This window comes from Lepisma saccharinum, chromosome 14 (genome assembly GCF_977018435.1).
Source record: "Lepisma saccharinum chromosome 14, izLepSacc3.1, whole genome shotgun sequence".
NCBI lineage: Eukaryota > Metazoa > Arthropoda > Insecta > Zygentoma > Lepismatidae > Lepisma > Lepisma saccharinum.
In genome coordinates this window covers 81,196,093-81,209,859 of record NC_139242.1, presented here as the reverse complement: position 1 = coordinate 81,209,859, position 13,767 = coordinate 81,196,093, and the positions used below count along the sequence as shown (strand labels likewise).

The 13,767-nt window shown below is 37.7% G+C and overlaps 1 protein-coding gene across 7 annotated transcripts in view; it reads left to right on the top strand.

The window, feature by feature from the left end:
• The first annotated feature begins 404 nt into the window (after nt 1-404).
• LOC145999076 (uncharacterized) overlaps nt 405-13,767 on the top strand; it is an 85,979-nt gene continuing 72,616 nt past the window's right edge. For 5 of the 7 annotated variants that reach the window (XM_083136050.1, XM_083136046.1, XM_083136049.1 and 2 more), the window contains exon 1: nt 12,267-12,390. In XM_083136050.1, coding sequence (XP_082992176.1) covers nt 12,309-12,390 — 82 coding nt within the window. In that variant the 5' untranslated portion in view covers nt 12,267-12,308. Of the gene's footprint in view, nt 542-12,266; nt 12,391-12,661; nt 13,025-13,767 lie in introns of those variants that run through there. The other 2 variants (XM_083136048.1, XM_083136051.1) reach the window with 2 other exon arrangements.

The window sequence follows — 13,767 nt, the reverse complement described above, 5'->3', positions numbered from 1 at the left end:
TGGGACAATTGCCCACCCAGTTCACCTCCTACTGAGTATTTCACCATTCTTATCCATTCTGCATCCTCATTTGTTCCCAAACTACCTGTCTAATTTTAAATAGATTCTCAGTGATCAAACTTTCAAACAATTGTAAAATCACCCATTACCAAGAAAGACATTCTCAATTGTTCATCTTTTGTGTTAAGTTTCCAATTTATAATTTAGTTTTAACCAATGTGAAATTCTCATTGCAGCCATCTTATCACCGCACTGTTTTTACGGTGGAGCATGCACAGTGTCACCTGCGAATCTCGTCATTACCAGTCTGATACTAGATAACTCTGTTGGTTATAAAATCAAATCAGGCCAGACCCGCCGGACCTGACAATCTTTACTCTCTATGCATTTTCCCTTGTTCAAACCTCCAACGTTAGCACCTAAGTTTATCATGTTATTATAATGTTTCCATGAAATAGCTTGAAGCAGCGTAAGGAGGATTTACCTTTGCAATATCTTACGATGTTCAATAGCAATTATTTGAGAAACTTGTCCTTGCTAGGTAAGATTTTCTCATTATATCTAGAGTTGATAATCTTACAAACAAATTTCTGCACTTGCTCAATTATCAATTATTTCATACGATACAACAGTTGACTGTCTCTTTCCTAAAATATTTCTTTTTTGTTTGTAACAAAGGAATAAGCGAAATTTAATATGAAATAAGAGCATTTCATTTGCAAGAAGTAAAGATTTTTTTTTCTTTCAGAAACTGGCTTATGTGTAAATTTTGATAAGCTACTCTGTAACATATTTCACATTAGTAAGTCTTATTTTATTACGTATAAGTTCTATATTTTGTACTTTCATATTATATCAGCCGTGTAGTTATTGATATTCAAAATGAAGCTTGTGTGTGTAGTTTTCGTAACTTACTATCCGTGAATTACCTAGTAATTGGTAATCGTTAAATCGGGTTTCATAGCAAACTATTACACAGTATGGTAAAACTGTTATTTGTCAGTATTAAAATTAATTTTATTTAGGAATCACTATGCCATTTTTATTTTATTTAAGACAATATTAAATTGATAAAAATGTCGAAGCACGTTACCGTGAAATTTAGCGGAAATGTTGTATATGAGAAACATAAATGTGCGTACAACCTCTGATTAGGGGGAGGGGGTGCAAAAGCCTTGGAAGTTCAATCGGGAAAAGAAAACCTCATTCCATCTCACTGTTTTATGTGTGTCATATGATATCCCCATATGGAAATTGAATTCCTATTTACTTAGTAAAGGAAAGCTGAGTCTATTAAATCTACACGTGTACGTATGTAGGGGACACTCTTTTGCACGAACAACTTGTCACAGGAAAAACATCTTCAGCACTTTACAAACAATTATATATATTGCAATTGAGGTAGTATCAGAATCACTCAACCATTTAAGACATTTCCCATGGGAGTCGGTTTAGAGCTTTTTGAAGAAATCGGACTTCCGGACGCAGCTCAGTCTCGGACACAATTAACTGAGCAGAAATAAGCCTGATATCTTTTTCATTAGGTTAGTCTGCTCACTACATTCACCACATTTACAATTTCCTGACCGAAACTAACATCGATTCCGCTGGCGAGTGAGTCGAGGAAGGCGCAAAGTGTAATTTGAATTCTTCCTCTTTTGATTTGAACAGGACTAAATTTCGTTACGTATCATCTAGTCGATGATGCGCTTTTCTCTTTTGACTGGAGGGCCTCCCCGATGGTGCAGTGGTAGCATCGTCGCCTTGTAATCAAGGGGTCCGATTCCCGGTGGAGGTACATAGTGGTTCGGATCCCACTTTAAACCGTAGGTCCAGTCCCGATTAGCCTTACTGTGCATAAAGTGGACTTAAAACACCAACTCTTTTGACTGGAGGAATTTCTTCTATACCTAAGTCATTACATATTTCAACGGTGTTTATATTATATTACGTTATTCATTGCCGAAAGCAGGTCAAACTGTGATGGCTATAAAGTCTTCCCAACTACATGGTGTTTCACTCGCTCTCCGTATGTCCGTAGCAAATTTCATTACATTATGACCAATAGGTTGATTTTTATAAGAGAAAATCAGTGGTCGAGAGCGAGTGAAACACCTCGTACAACAATTGACTTAAAATGAACCAACCAATATCTCTAAACACAAAGCAGTCCTTTGCTTCCGCCTTCAGATAACTTTGCGTGTGACAAGGCCGCCCGCAGGACTTTTTCTCGGGGGAAACGTGGAGTGATGCTTTCCCTCAATTAACAGAATTCTCATAAAGCATCCCGATCACTAGGATAATTTGCATAGGCAGTAGGCACATAATCTGATGTCTTTCTTTCGCAGCACCACACGCCGATGTTCTCGCGCTACAATATATAAAGACTTTCCGGATATCTCAGATCCCCGTCCAGGCCCGTAGCCAGAAATTCTTTGTAGGGGAAGGAAGTCAATCCTAGAGGGGGCAAATTTTTAATATATTGTGTCGCCTTGGCAGATATAGCGGGGTACACAGAGGCACTTGCCCCCTCCCCCAAAAGAGATAAGTAACAGAAAAGGGATGATAGCTTGAAACTCCAACGAACAAAAAAAAACTTCGAGCAACATCAAATACCAATATTTCGATAATGACCTTTCCAGATTGCCAAAGAATATAAAGATAAAGTTTAACATAAATAGGCTAATAGGGACTGTATCTACTTTGATATTTGCAGGTCGATAATGTTAATAGACGATGTACCAACAGCTTTGGGCCTCTCTGCAGAACTGATTAAGGGAGTCCTTCATAAATCATACTTCATAATGATTCCCTCTATTTTCCAGTATGAAATATTTTTACGCACAAAGGAATCTAACGAGAATCCAACAACACCATAATAAAAATTACATATTATCTACACTTTGATGAATTGTGTAAAAATTTGTAATACATTTTTTGTACTTGCCAAAACATTAAAACATGGGTCCCTTAGCCCACACGGACTCTATTTCCTTCAAAGGGGAGACTCTTCCATCACTACAGACAATGTTTGCCTACTGGTTACGTTAACCATTTTGCAAAATATTGTGTGAATTGTATTATATGATAGTGGAAATACATGTTTTGACACCTGACGAACAAATAGGAATCCCTTGATTGATCAATGACTTCTTGGATTACAGTGTCATCATTAATATTTTATATTAAGTTTCATAGAAATAAATTGTTTTAATAGACGCAAATAATTTTACGGGTCGCCATGGCATTCTCTTTACTTATTTTTTCATATAGATCGTTTGGCTCACAGGGCCGACTCCCGTCACCACCATAGCTATGGCTCTGAACTTGGACTATAAGAACAGCAGAAACTGCGAGCGAAGCGAGCAAGAAAATTTTACGAAATGTATTTTTGTTGTTTGTATAAAATTTGAAATCGAGGGGGGGGCAATTGCCCCTCTGTGCCCCTTGCCAGTGCCCTTGGTCGTCTGGAAGAAAAATTCAAAGAACACGTGACAACTAATTCCATCATGAGTATTCAATTGCTATTCTTAGATTCTCCTAGTCTTGTTTTTTTACTTCAATGTTTGCTTCCCCTAGAATGGACTTTCGTCCAAGGTCGGGGGGGGGGCGGACAATGCCTTCTGCCCCCCTGTGGTTGCGGCACTGTTTCTGAATGTCTCTTCATCAATTTCACGTCATCGATTAGCTAGAAGTGGCAGAAAAGCAACGCTAAGTAACAAAATTCAAATATCAACTCTCTCTCTGTATGGATCACTATTACTAAAAGGTAGACTTGGGAAACAAAAGTTTAAGCAGTTCCAAGTTCATAACAACACAACCAAGAAAAACACATTAGGCACCTTTAATACAAGACTACTCAAAATTTCACAACTGTTCTACATACTGAAAATTGCGAAATCATTTCCCGAAGTCTGAATCTGGAAGGGAACTTTTCCCCCAATCCTGATTCGACATTATACGGAATCCCGTACACCTTAATAAATCACAAAATCAATAAGTGTCTTTGTTATGTTGCTAGAGTAAGTAACACATGATATAATTGTAAAGATTAGTGAAAATTCCAGGTAAGAATGTGTTCTGTATTTTTCACAGTGGTGCAAAGCAGGTTCTCAGGGGGGGCAAAGCAGGTTCTCAGGGGGGCAACTGCCCCCCCTTCAGTCATAGCAATATATTGTAATTATTGCAAGGACCTTGCAGGAACATGATGGCTTGAAACTAAAACAATCTTATTTGAGGAGACAGCAATATTAAAGGGGAGAATGTGCCTCGTTTGCCCCCCGCCCCGGAAAAAAATGCCTCTCCCTGAAAATTCCTGCTGACATCCATGCTGAAATAGAATTTAAAGAAAGAAATTTCTCTACTCTTTCTTCTAAAATTCTTTCAAAGATACCATGCGTAGATGGCATGTGAAGCTGTATATGTGTTGGATTATTCCGAAAAAAAAAAGAAAAAAAGTGTAACAAATTTCTAAGTTGAAGTATTAGGGGATGGGGTAACTGCCCTCTCTTGTGCATGCCTATGATGAGAAATGCAATTATAATGTGTACTCTTTTTCGAGCTCCTTTACGTTTCAGCCCATCCGAATTGCGGGCCGAACTGTCCTGTATGGTACTCTCCTGGCCCCGGTTTAAGATACCCTCGAACCACTGACCCTCTGACAATGCTCCTACAGAGTATCGAACCCGCGAGGCACGTATCCAGGATTTCTTTTCGGAAGGGGGGGGGGATGAACACCATTTTTCAAGGGATATGGATAGAACATCACAATTGTATGTTAAGGCCAGTGGTGGCAATTGGGTTCCAAAACGGGGGTGGGGGGGAGAGCGGTGCAAGGAAAGTTTACACTTTACTTGGTAGACAAGGCTTAGAATTAAGAGGCCATAGAGTGGAGGTAAAAAAATGGGAAGCAACTATCCCCTAAATCGTTGCCACTGTTTAAGGATGCCATTTTAATCAGAACGTGAAATCGGAACGTTTTTTACCACTCGACTTGTCTGTTTCCATGCATTAACATTGTGTGCTAGATCCAATTCAGGCATCAAAACATCTATGGTGTTTTTGAGTGTTTTTACGAAGCTGTTATACACGCACGGGATGGACAACCCACTCGACAACGCGAGATTCAAACTGTGGGCCGCGAACTGGACGCAGACAGTTCTCGAATATTTCTCTCTGATTCGAGCCTGAACACCACTACTGTGTCTTGTTCTCCCATGTTTGCAGCTCCTATAAAAGCCGAAACTCACCAAATTGTTCATATTCAGGCCTAAGCACTCGCAAGTGTTCAAAATTGTCTGTCACAGCTTCTGCAGTCTTGTCATATATCGGCACAAAACAAAGGAAGCAGTGCCGGATCTACAAATCTTGCCCCCCCCCCCCGCAAAATATTACCAAAGGCCCCCTCTACCTACCTTCACTCACACACACATTATATATATTTATTTATATTACACATATATAATGTCTGTGTGTGTAATTCTTGATATCATGTTGACAAACTCACATACGAGGGCCTACAGGGTGATTAAAAAATCCGTTAACACCCCTATAAAAAGTAAAGGAGTTAGGCTGGGTACAATTATTGGTCATGATAGAAACAGGTTAGGCTTAGGGGGAACCAACCACATGGGTGTGTTTCAAGCGGATGTCCACCATATTAGTGGCCGCCATATTGAATTCAACTCATTTTTTTTTAAATAGGAAGGGGGTGATGTGCATAGGCGACGATTTGTTAAGAGATTTGGGGGGGGGGGTAAAGCTAAGTAAAGCATAAATTGAGATTTATTTTTGTTTGCGGGAAGAGGGGCAATTTCTTTTTCCTTAAGGTGGAACCTAATCAGGGACGGCGCCAGAAATTTTCGACCGGGTGGGCAGAAGCTCCTTATTGATAGGTTAGGGTGGGCAGTATAAATGTAAGACCATGTATGTGTACGTATGTATCCCCCTCTCTCTTACACTCCCGATTTTCCTCTTACTTCTTTTTCCTTTCCTTGTTTTCTTCTTTTAAATAGATGGAAGAACTACTTTAATGACCTTTTAAATGTCCATGTAGGAGATAAATCAGAAGTGAATGAAGTACACACAGCAGAACCTTTAGTTCCAGAACCCAACTTGACTGAAGTTAAAGATGCTATTAAAAGGCTAAAGAATAACAAAGCACCTGGCATTGATTTAATACCAGCTGAGTTAATTAAATATGGTGGAAATTCATTAATGTATCAAATTCATAAATTAATCTGTTTAATATGGAATAAAGAAGAAATCCCTCAACAGTGGAAAGAATCCATAATTGTTCCTGTGTTTAAAAAAGGTGATAAAATGAACTGCAATAATTACCGTGGAATTTCTCTACTCTCAACAACATATAAAATATTATCTAACATTCTTTTAACAAGACTAACCCCATATGCTAATGAAATTATAGGTGATTATCAATGTGGATTTAAACGTAACAGATCAACTACAGATCAAATTTTTCACATCAGACAGACACTTGAAAAAAAGTGGGAATATAATCAAAATGTCCATCAGCTATTCATTGATTTCAAAAAAGCATATGATTCAGTCAAAAGAGATAAACTATATAATATATTAGTTGAGTTTGGAATACCTAAGAAGCTTGTTAGTATGATAAAAGTATGCACCAGTGAAACAGAAAGTAAAATTCGTGTGGGTATTAATATGTCTGACAAATTTACAATTCATGATGGGTTAAAACAAGGAGATGCATTATCTCCATTGCTCTTTAATTTTGCCTTAGAATATGCTGTTAGGAAGGTAAAAGAGATAGGTTTGGAAGTTAACAAAGAGAAAACTAAATATATGCTTACAGGCCGAAACCAAGTGTTAGGTAATAATCAAAATCTAATTATTGATAACAACTCGTTTGAACCAGTTTCCAAATTCAAATACTTAGGAGTAATATTAACAAATGAAAATTATATTAAAGAGGAAATAAAAAGTAGGCTTAATTCAGGAAATGCATGTTACTTCTCTCTTCATAAACTTTTGTCTTCTCGTTTAATATCTAAGAAACTGAAAGTTAAAATATACAAAACAGTAATTTTGCCTGTAGTATTATATGCATGTGAAACTTGGTCCCTTACATTGAAAGAGGAACATAAATTGAGAGTATTTGAAAATAAGATCCTTAGGAAAATATTTGGACCTAAAAGGGATGAGGAGACAGGTGAGTGGAGAAGGTTACATAATTTAGAACTACATAATTTGTATTCATGTCCAGATATTATTATAATAATTAAATCAAGAAGACTTAGGTGGGCAGGCCATGTGGCACGAATGGGAGAGGAACGAGGAGTTTACAGGATTCTTGTTGGGAAACCTGATGGTAAGAGACCTGTAGGAAGGCCAAGACGAAGATGGAGGGACAACGTTGAGATGGACCTAAGGGAAATCGGTAGGGATGGAAAAGAGTATATAGATCTTGCTCAAAATAGGGAAACATGGAAGGCCTGTGTTGCTACAGCCATGAACCTTCGGGTTTAAGAAGGCTAGAGAGTTAGTTAGTTAGTTAGTTAGTTGTTTTCCTCTTTATTCTTTTCTAATCTATTCTCGCAGCTTGTTCCATTTCCTTTCGTTTTGTCTCTGATGGACACAAGGAAGTGTTTACACATGCGCAGCCATACCCCAGCCATACATTCTAATGTATGCATGTTAATACAGTGAAATAAATTTGAATTAGATTTAAGCCTGTGTTGCAAATACAAGGCACATACTTGATTTTATGCATTCGGCGACAATGATAGAAAGTGCGATGGTAGACAATCGTGAAGTTTCTCTAATTTAAATGCATGTTCCTGAGCATAGTATTTTCGTCGTATGAGTTTTTGACAGAAAGAGTTTTCTTACTCCTTAGGGGTCACTTTTCTTAGCTTACAAGGTTTGTACAACTGATAAATCTATCTGAATGTTTGTAGTAGCGGCGATTGGGTGCCAACATTTGAGGGGCAAGGACAATATATTTTTTCTTGGTAGAAAAGGCTTAGCATAAAAAGGCCATAGTGCAGGGGCAAAAAGTGGCAAAATTTGGCGAGGGAACCGCATCCCCCACTTCCCGGTTCTCCTAATCGCCGCCACTGAATGTTTGGATTGAAATGAACGTCTTATTAGGAATGATTTAAAACACACACGGAAATCAAATTCTTTGTTCATTGTCCATGAAGTATTCCTTTGCTAATGAAAGGCTATTTTGACAGAATATCACTCACAAACAAGTAAGATCGAAAAATCTGTTCAGAATCAAAGAGATTATTAGCTAAGTTGTTATTCATTTACTGAACTGTCATGATACTAATGCGGGAGAAGCAATACACGTATGGTTGGTTACTTGAACATATTTTTTGAGGTAACAAAATTATTTAGGACACAAGGAATTCAGCGAAGTTGATCACCTTGCCAGTAATAATTCATCTATTTTTCATAATGACTTGGGTTGCATGGCGTGACCATTTCGAACACACTAGAATGTCAACCTCTATCCTGTGCAGCACACCCTGGAAACTTGATTTTTCAGGCAACGAGTCCCTGGTGCTTGGAACCACTGTCAAAGTAATAATTTATGAGGGTTTGTATTTTGAGTGTCAGCTTGTGTTTGATTTCGCCCCTTCGTAACTTTAATCTAATCACCATTGAACCTTATCGTCGTCATGATCAAAATTAGCAGAAAAATGACTTAACCTTTAAACAGCCAATGGGTCATATATGACCCATGGTGCGGATTACAACATTCACGTGCTTTTAGGACCTTCATACTTGTATGTGAGGTTGAAAAAGCTGACAGATGTTGAGACAAGACATTGAAATGTCATGTGGAAGAAAACCCACCCCCCTTTCTCTAATATGCAAATTAGCTATTTTTAGCCAAAATGCAAATTGTACATATTGCTTCATATTTCATCTTGTGTGAGAACTAGAACTTGAAACAAGTTTCGGTTTGTTGCAAAAGGTCTACTCTTTGAAAACAATGCAAATGTTTGCGCCCTTTTTCCAAAATAACGGGAGAAGAGGGTGCGAACGCCAGACTATTTTCATTGAAATTTTGGGACTTGGCCCCTCCCAACCCCGTTTTTCTCACTTGGTCTTTCTGAATTATACACGGTTGCGTGCTCTGATGATTTTGCTTTCAAACAAAAGTTATCCGAAGTAGACTGCTCAAATAGTATCCGAGATATAACGTTTTCCTGAAATAAGTGTAAAAATTTAAAAATCGCGTGCAAAGGCCGCGGCGAGAGAGGGGTTACTTTCGAAAACCGGCTCGGCTGTTTAAAGGTTAAATATAACAAATCAACCACAACTTACTGTTCCAAAAATGGAGTTGCATTAGTTCATACCTCTTAGACAGTTGAGATGGTAGTTTCAATTGCACAGCGTTTCATTAGTGGATCAAGTCAAGGCAGCTAATTCCGTGAACAATGATGTTGTTTTCCCAAAGTCTCAAATATTTGCCTCAGGCAATCACCCTCCTAAAATGGACGCATCTTCTGTGGTGATAAAATGCCACGTTTGGTGCGAGTTCTTTCTGTATATTTCCCCCCAAAGGCATAACGCTGTCGCATTATAATGAAGACGTCCTGTGTTCGACTCCCCCTCCTCTGGTGTAAGCACAATGCACACTGGTTCCACGTTAAACAGTAGGTTTAGTCCCGATTAGCCTATCTGAGCATAAAAGTGGATTTAAAAACAAACTAATAAAATCGTCTTCTGGATACTTCGTGACATAACTTTCTTTCTTTACTTCAGCTGCATCTACAGATTCTGTTGACATTTTTGGCTGATTCATGTGGCAAAATTTATGTATGGAACGAGGATTTCTAAATAGGTTAAGCCACTCATTAGCAATTGAATAATTCTGTAGCTTTTTCCATACATAACTGGTTTATTAAAATTTATTCACTGCAGTATTGTAGTGATTATTGTGATTCCTTCTTATTAGTAAAATGAATATAAAGTTGATATTTCGCATACCATATTGATATTTGAAGATAAGAAGTATATAAAAATTGTAATGAAATAAAAAAAAGGACACTTCTGGAATTTTAATGCAGAGCTAATTAAAACTATATTATACTCTCTAGGTTTATGGCTTCAGCAACAGAAGCCTTCCATCTGTCCCTATTCGGGGCAAGATCAATCCAATCTTTTCGATCCTTGCCGATTTATTTTAGGTCCATCTCAACGTTATCCCTCCATCCTCGTCTTGGCCTTCCTACTGCTCTCTTACCATCAGGTTTCCCAACAAGAATCCTGTAAACTATTTTCTTCCTCTGCCATTCGTGTCACATGGCCTGCCCATCTAAGTCTTCTTGATTAAATTATTCTAATAATAATAATTAAAAAGTCAAAATAATGTATTGTGTTGCCGGTGGAAGTAACGCTAAGATGATGATTTTATTTGTTTATTTAGAGATTATTTTAACCAACCCAGGCCGGGATTTATATACGTGTGTGGAGGCCCGGATATGCAATCCTCAAGTTCAACCTAAATTCTGATATAATCTTGATCATACCCTGCATAATTTTGAGCCTCCTAAGCCTACTAACTGCTTTCAATCATGGAAGTATTCATTTGATCACAGTTTTTGTTTCAATAGCTCTAGTATTTACTTTCACTTTCTAACGACAAAATTGGCTTTTTATGGGTTGATAATATGTGAATATTTCTAGCATAGATAATATTCACAAGTAAAATATAAATGTTATGAACACCAGAATACACTTATTTATCGAATTATTCATATATCTCCAAGTATATGTACTTATTGAATTTGATTGGGTGGGCAATCGGGTGGGCACAGGAATTTTTGGGTGGGCGCTTGCCCACCCGTGCCCACCCCTGGCGCCGTCCCTGAACCTAATACACTTGAATTTACCTTTGAAAAATAGTAATTGCAATAACTGTATTTGACAACAAAACATGTATATCAGGGTACATCGAACTTTATTAGCTGGACAAAAAATTCTTGATAAGTATTTCTCTCCTTAAATTATAGTCACATTATTCAATAAGACAAAAACCTAATTTTATCTAGTGTAAACAGAAAAATTAACTGAAGGGAAGGGGGGCTCGAGCCCCCCTGATCCCCACGTTGGATATGCGCTATTAACAATAACACTGTGTTATAGAACATTCTCCGTCTTGTCTCGATAATTATTTCTCTCAAATTATCATTTGTTCAAGGATCCAAAAACCCAATATTATCTAGTGTATACAGAACCATTTCCTGAAGGGGGCTCGAGCCACCTGATCCCACCATGGATACTTGCTATTAACAATAGCGTTATACAACATTCTCCGCCGTGTCTCGATAATTATTTATCTCCTTAAATCATCTTCACATTATTCAAGAAGCCGATAACCTAATTTTATCTAGTGTAAACTAAAAAACTTCCTGGGGGTCTCGAGCCACCTCATTGCCCCCTTGGATACGCGCTATTAACAATAACTGGGTTATAGAACATTCTCCGTCTTGTCTCAATAATTATTTCTCTCAAATTATCATCACATTATTCAAGAAGCCAAAAACCTAATTTTATATAGCATAAACTGAAAAATTTCCTGAAGGGGAGGTTCGAGCCCCCTGATTCCCACCTTGGATACGTGCTATTATAATAGCAATAAACAGGGTTATAGAACATTCTCCGTCTTGCCTCCATAATTATTTCTCTCCTTAAATTATTGTCACATTATTCAAGAAGCCGAAAACCTAATATTATCTAGTGTAAATTTCCTGGAGGGGCATTGAGCCCCCTGTACCCCACCTTGGATACGTGCTATTAGTAATAACAGGGTTATAGAACATTCTCCGTCATTCCTCGATAATTATTTCTCTCCTTAAATTATCACATTATTTTATTTCACACCACAAGGAACCAAAAACCTCATTTTATCTAGTGTAAACCGAAAACTTTCGGGGGGGCTCGAGCCCTCTAAGCCCCCCCCCCCTTGGATACGTGCCTGGAACCCGCGATAACAATCATACAAAAAACTTAGTATGCAAATGTAGAAACTAGAAAGTATTGTTTTCCCCTTGTTTCATATACCCGTGTTTTTATACCGAAATCTTAAAACAATTTTGTCCAGAATTTGAAACGCAAATCCCACATTTTTCAATTTGGGGCAAATTTGTAAAAGTGTAGATTCACTCATCTTGTAATTCCATTCGATCGTGGTTGGTTCAATTACATATCCTTCCGCCAATTTAAACAGCCGCGAATGCGCAAACAGACAGTCATTTGTTCTGCGCATCGTTTAATGCCATGTATGCGTTGCAGCTTTATGCATCAGGATGTCCGCTGGTAATGGCTCGGGAACCTTTAATTCCGACGTTACCACCCTAAACTTGCCAAACAGCGATCAGGCTTGTAATGGTAAGGAAATGTTATTCTTTTCTTCAATTGTTCAGTGACTAGTTTTTGTAGACAGCTTAAAGACGATACTTGATCGTCTTGTGTTTCACGGCGAAGTTCCTCTTTTGTTAACAAATGAAGGTCAATCAATAAGCCCTTATGATTGTCATGTTTTATATTTACGTTGTATAGATAACAAAAATATTATATATCGTATGAGAATGTCATACCTATGCCATAAAACTGAGCTACGAGTTGTTTTCTGACAGCTCTACAAATCAAAATGGTGATGAGAACATATTCCAATATGGCGTCAGTCTTTTGTTTCATCATTTTATTCAAATCACGTGTAATAAAGGTGTAAACAAAATACACATCTAATACAATTTCAAGATAGGAAGCCTAACGCGTGTGCGCTTATTAAGACATGACTGTTGTGATAGAATCAATGCATTTCTGACTTGCTGTTGTGTTTTTCTTTTCCTTCGAGAACGACCAATAGATATCAAGTGGAGAAGTAAAAATAGGCTGCATTATTTTTTTAATGCATCAACATAGTGCCATTAGAGTTCCGGCATGGATTCGTCGGAAGGGTCACACCATCAGAAGAACATTATCTAGAAGCAGTTTTTAACCTTCTGAATGTGTGTTGTATGTGGGTATCGTATATTGGAAATTGCTTCATAAAAAAGTGCATTTTGAGAATGAGATGATAGATTCAGCAATGTTAATGTAAATTAGCCTTGCACATGCCAAAATCTAGGCTACTTTGTATTTTTTGCTTTTCAAATGAATGTGCATTTTTATGTTAACATACTCAATAGATTCCGTTTCTATGATATAAATACTCTTCACTTTTTGGCCTGGATTTTTTTACAAAATATAGTGGGTAGACGGCGACGGCGCCAGGATTAAACATGAAGGGGTACGATGCTGAAAATTAAGAAAACGTGAAACGTGCATGGAACCTTGAGCCACTACTTGAAATATCAATAAGTTATTAGTATGCATCTATGATAATATGCAAATAAAACTGAAGAATACTAGTGACGTGCTTAATTTTGCTTGGTATTAGCGGTAACATGTTTGCAAATTTGACAGGAACAGCTTGTTCAAGGCAAGCCATTGACATACATAGACGTCTGGAGGATTTTTCCAGGGAAATGTGAGCAAAGTATTATTCGAGGGGCAAACGACGCATATTTTCTCCCTTAAGAGTGGTTGGCATCCATTTACCAAGGGAGGCTGTGGCCCTCCTTCAGGAAGTCCATGATGGCATATTACCTCTTATGCTCAAAAAAACAAAAAAAGCAAAAAAAAAAACATGCACTGAGCTACAAGCAATTCGAGAATCACAAGAATTTTTTTTAACAACAATGCTGAAACACAATGACCGCC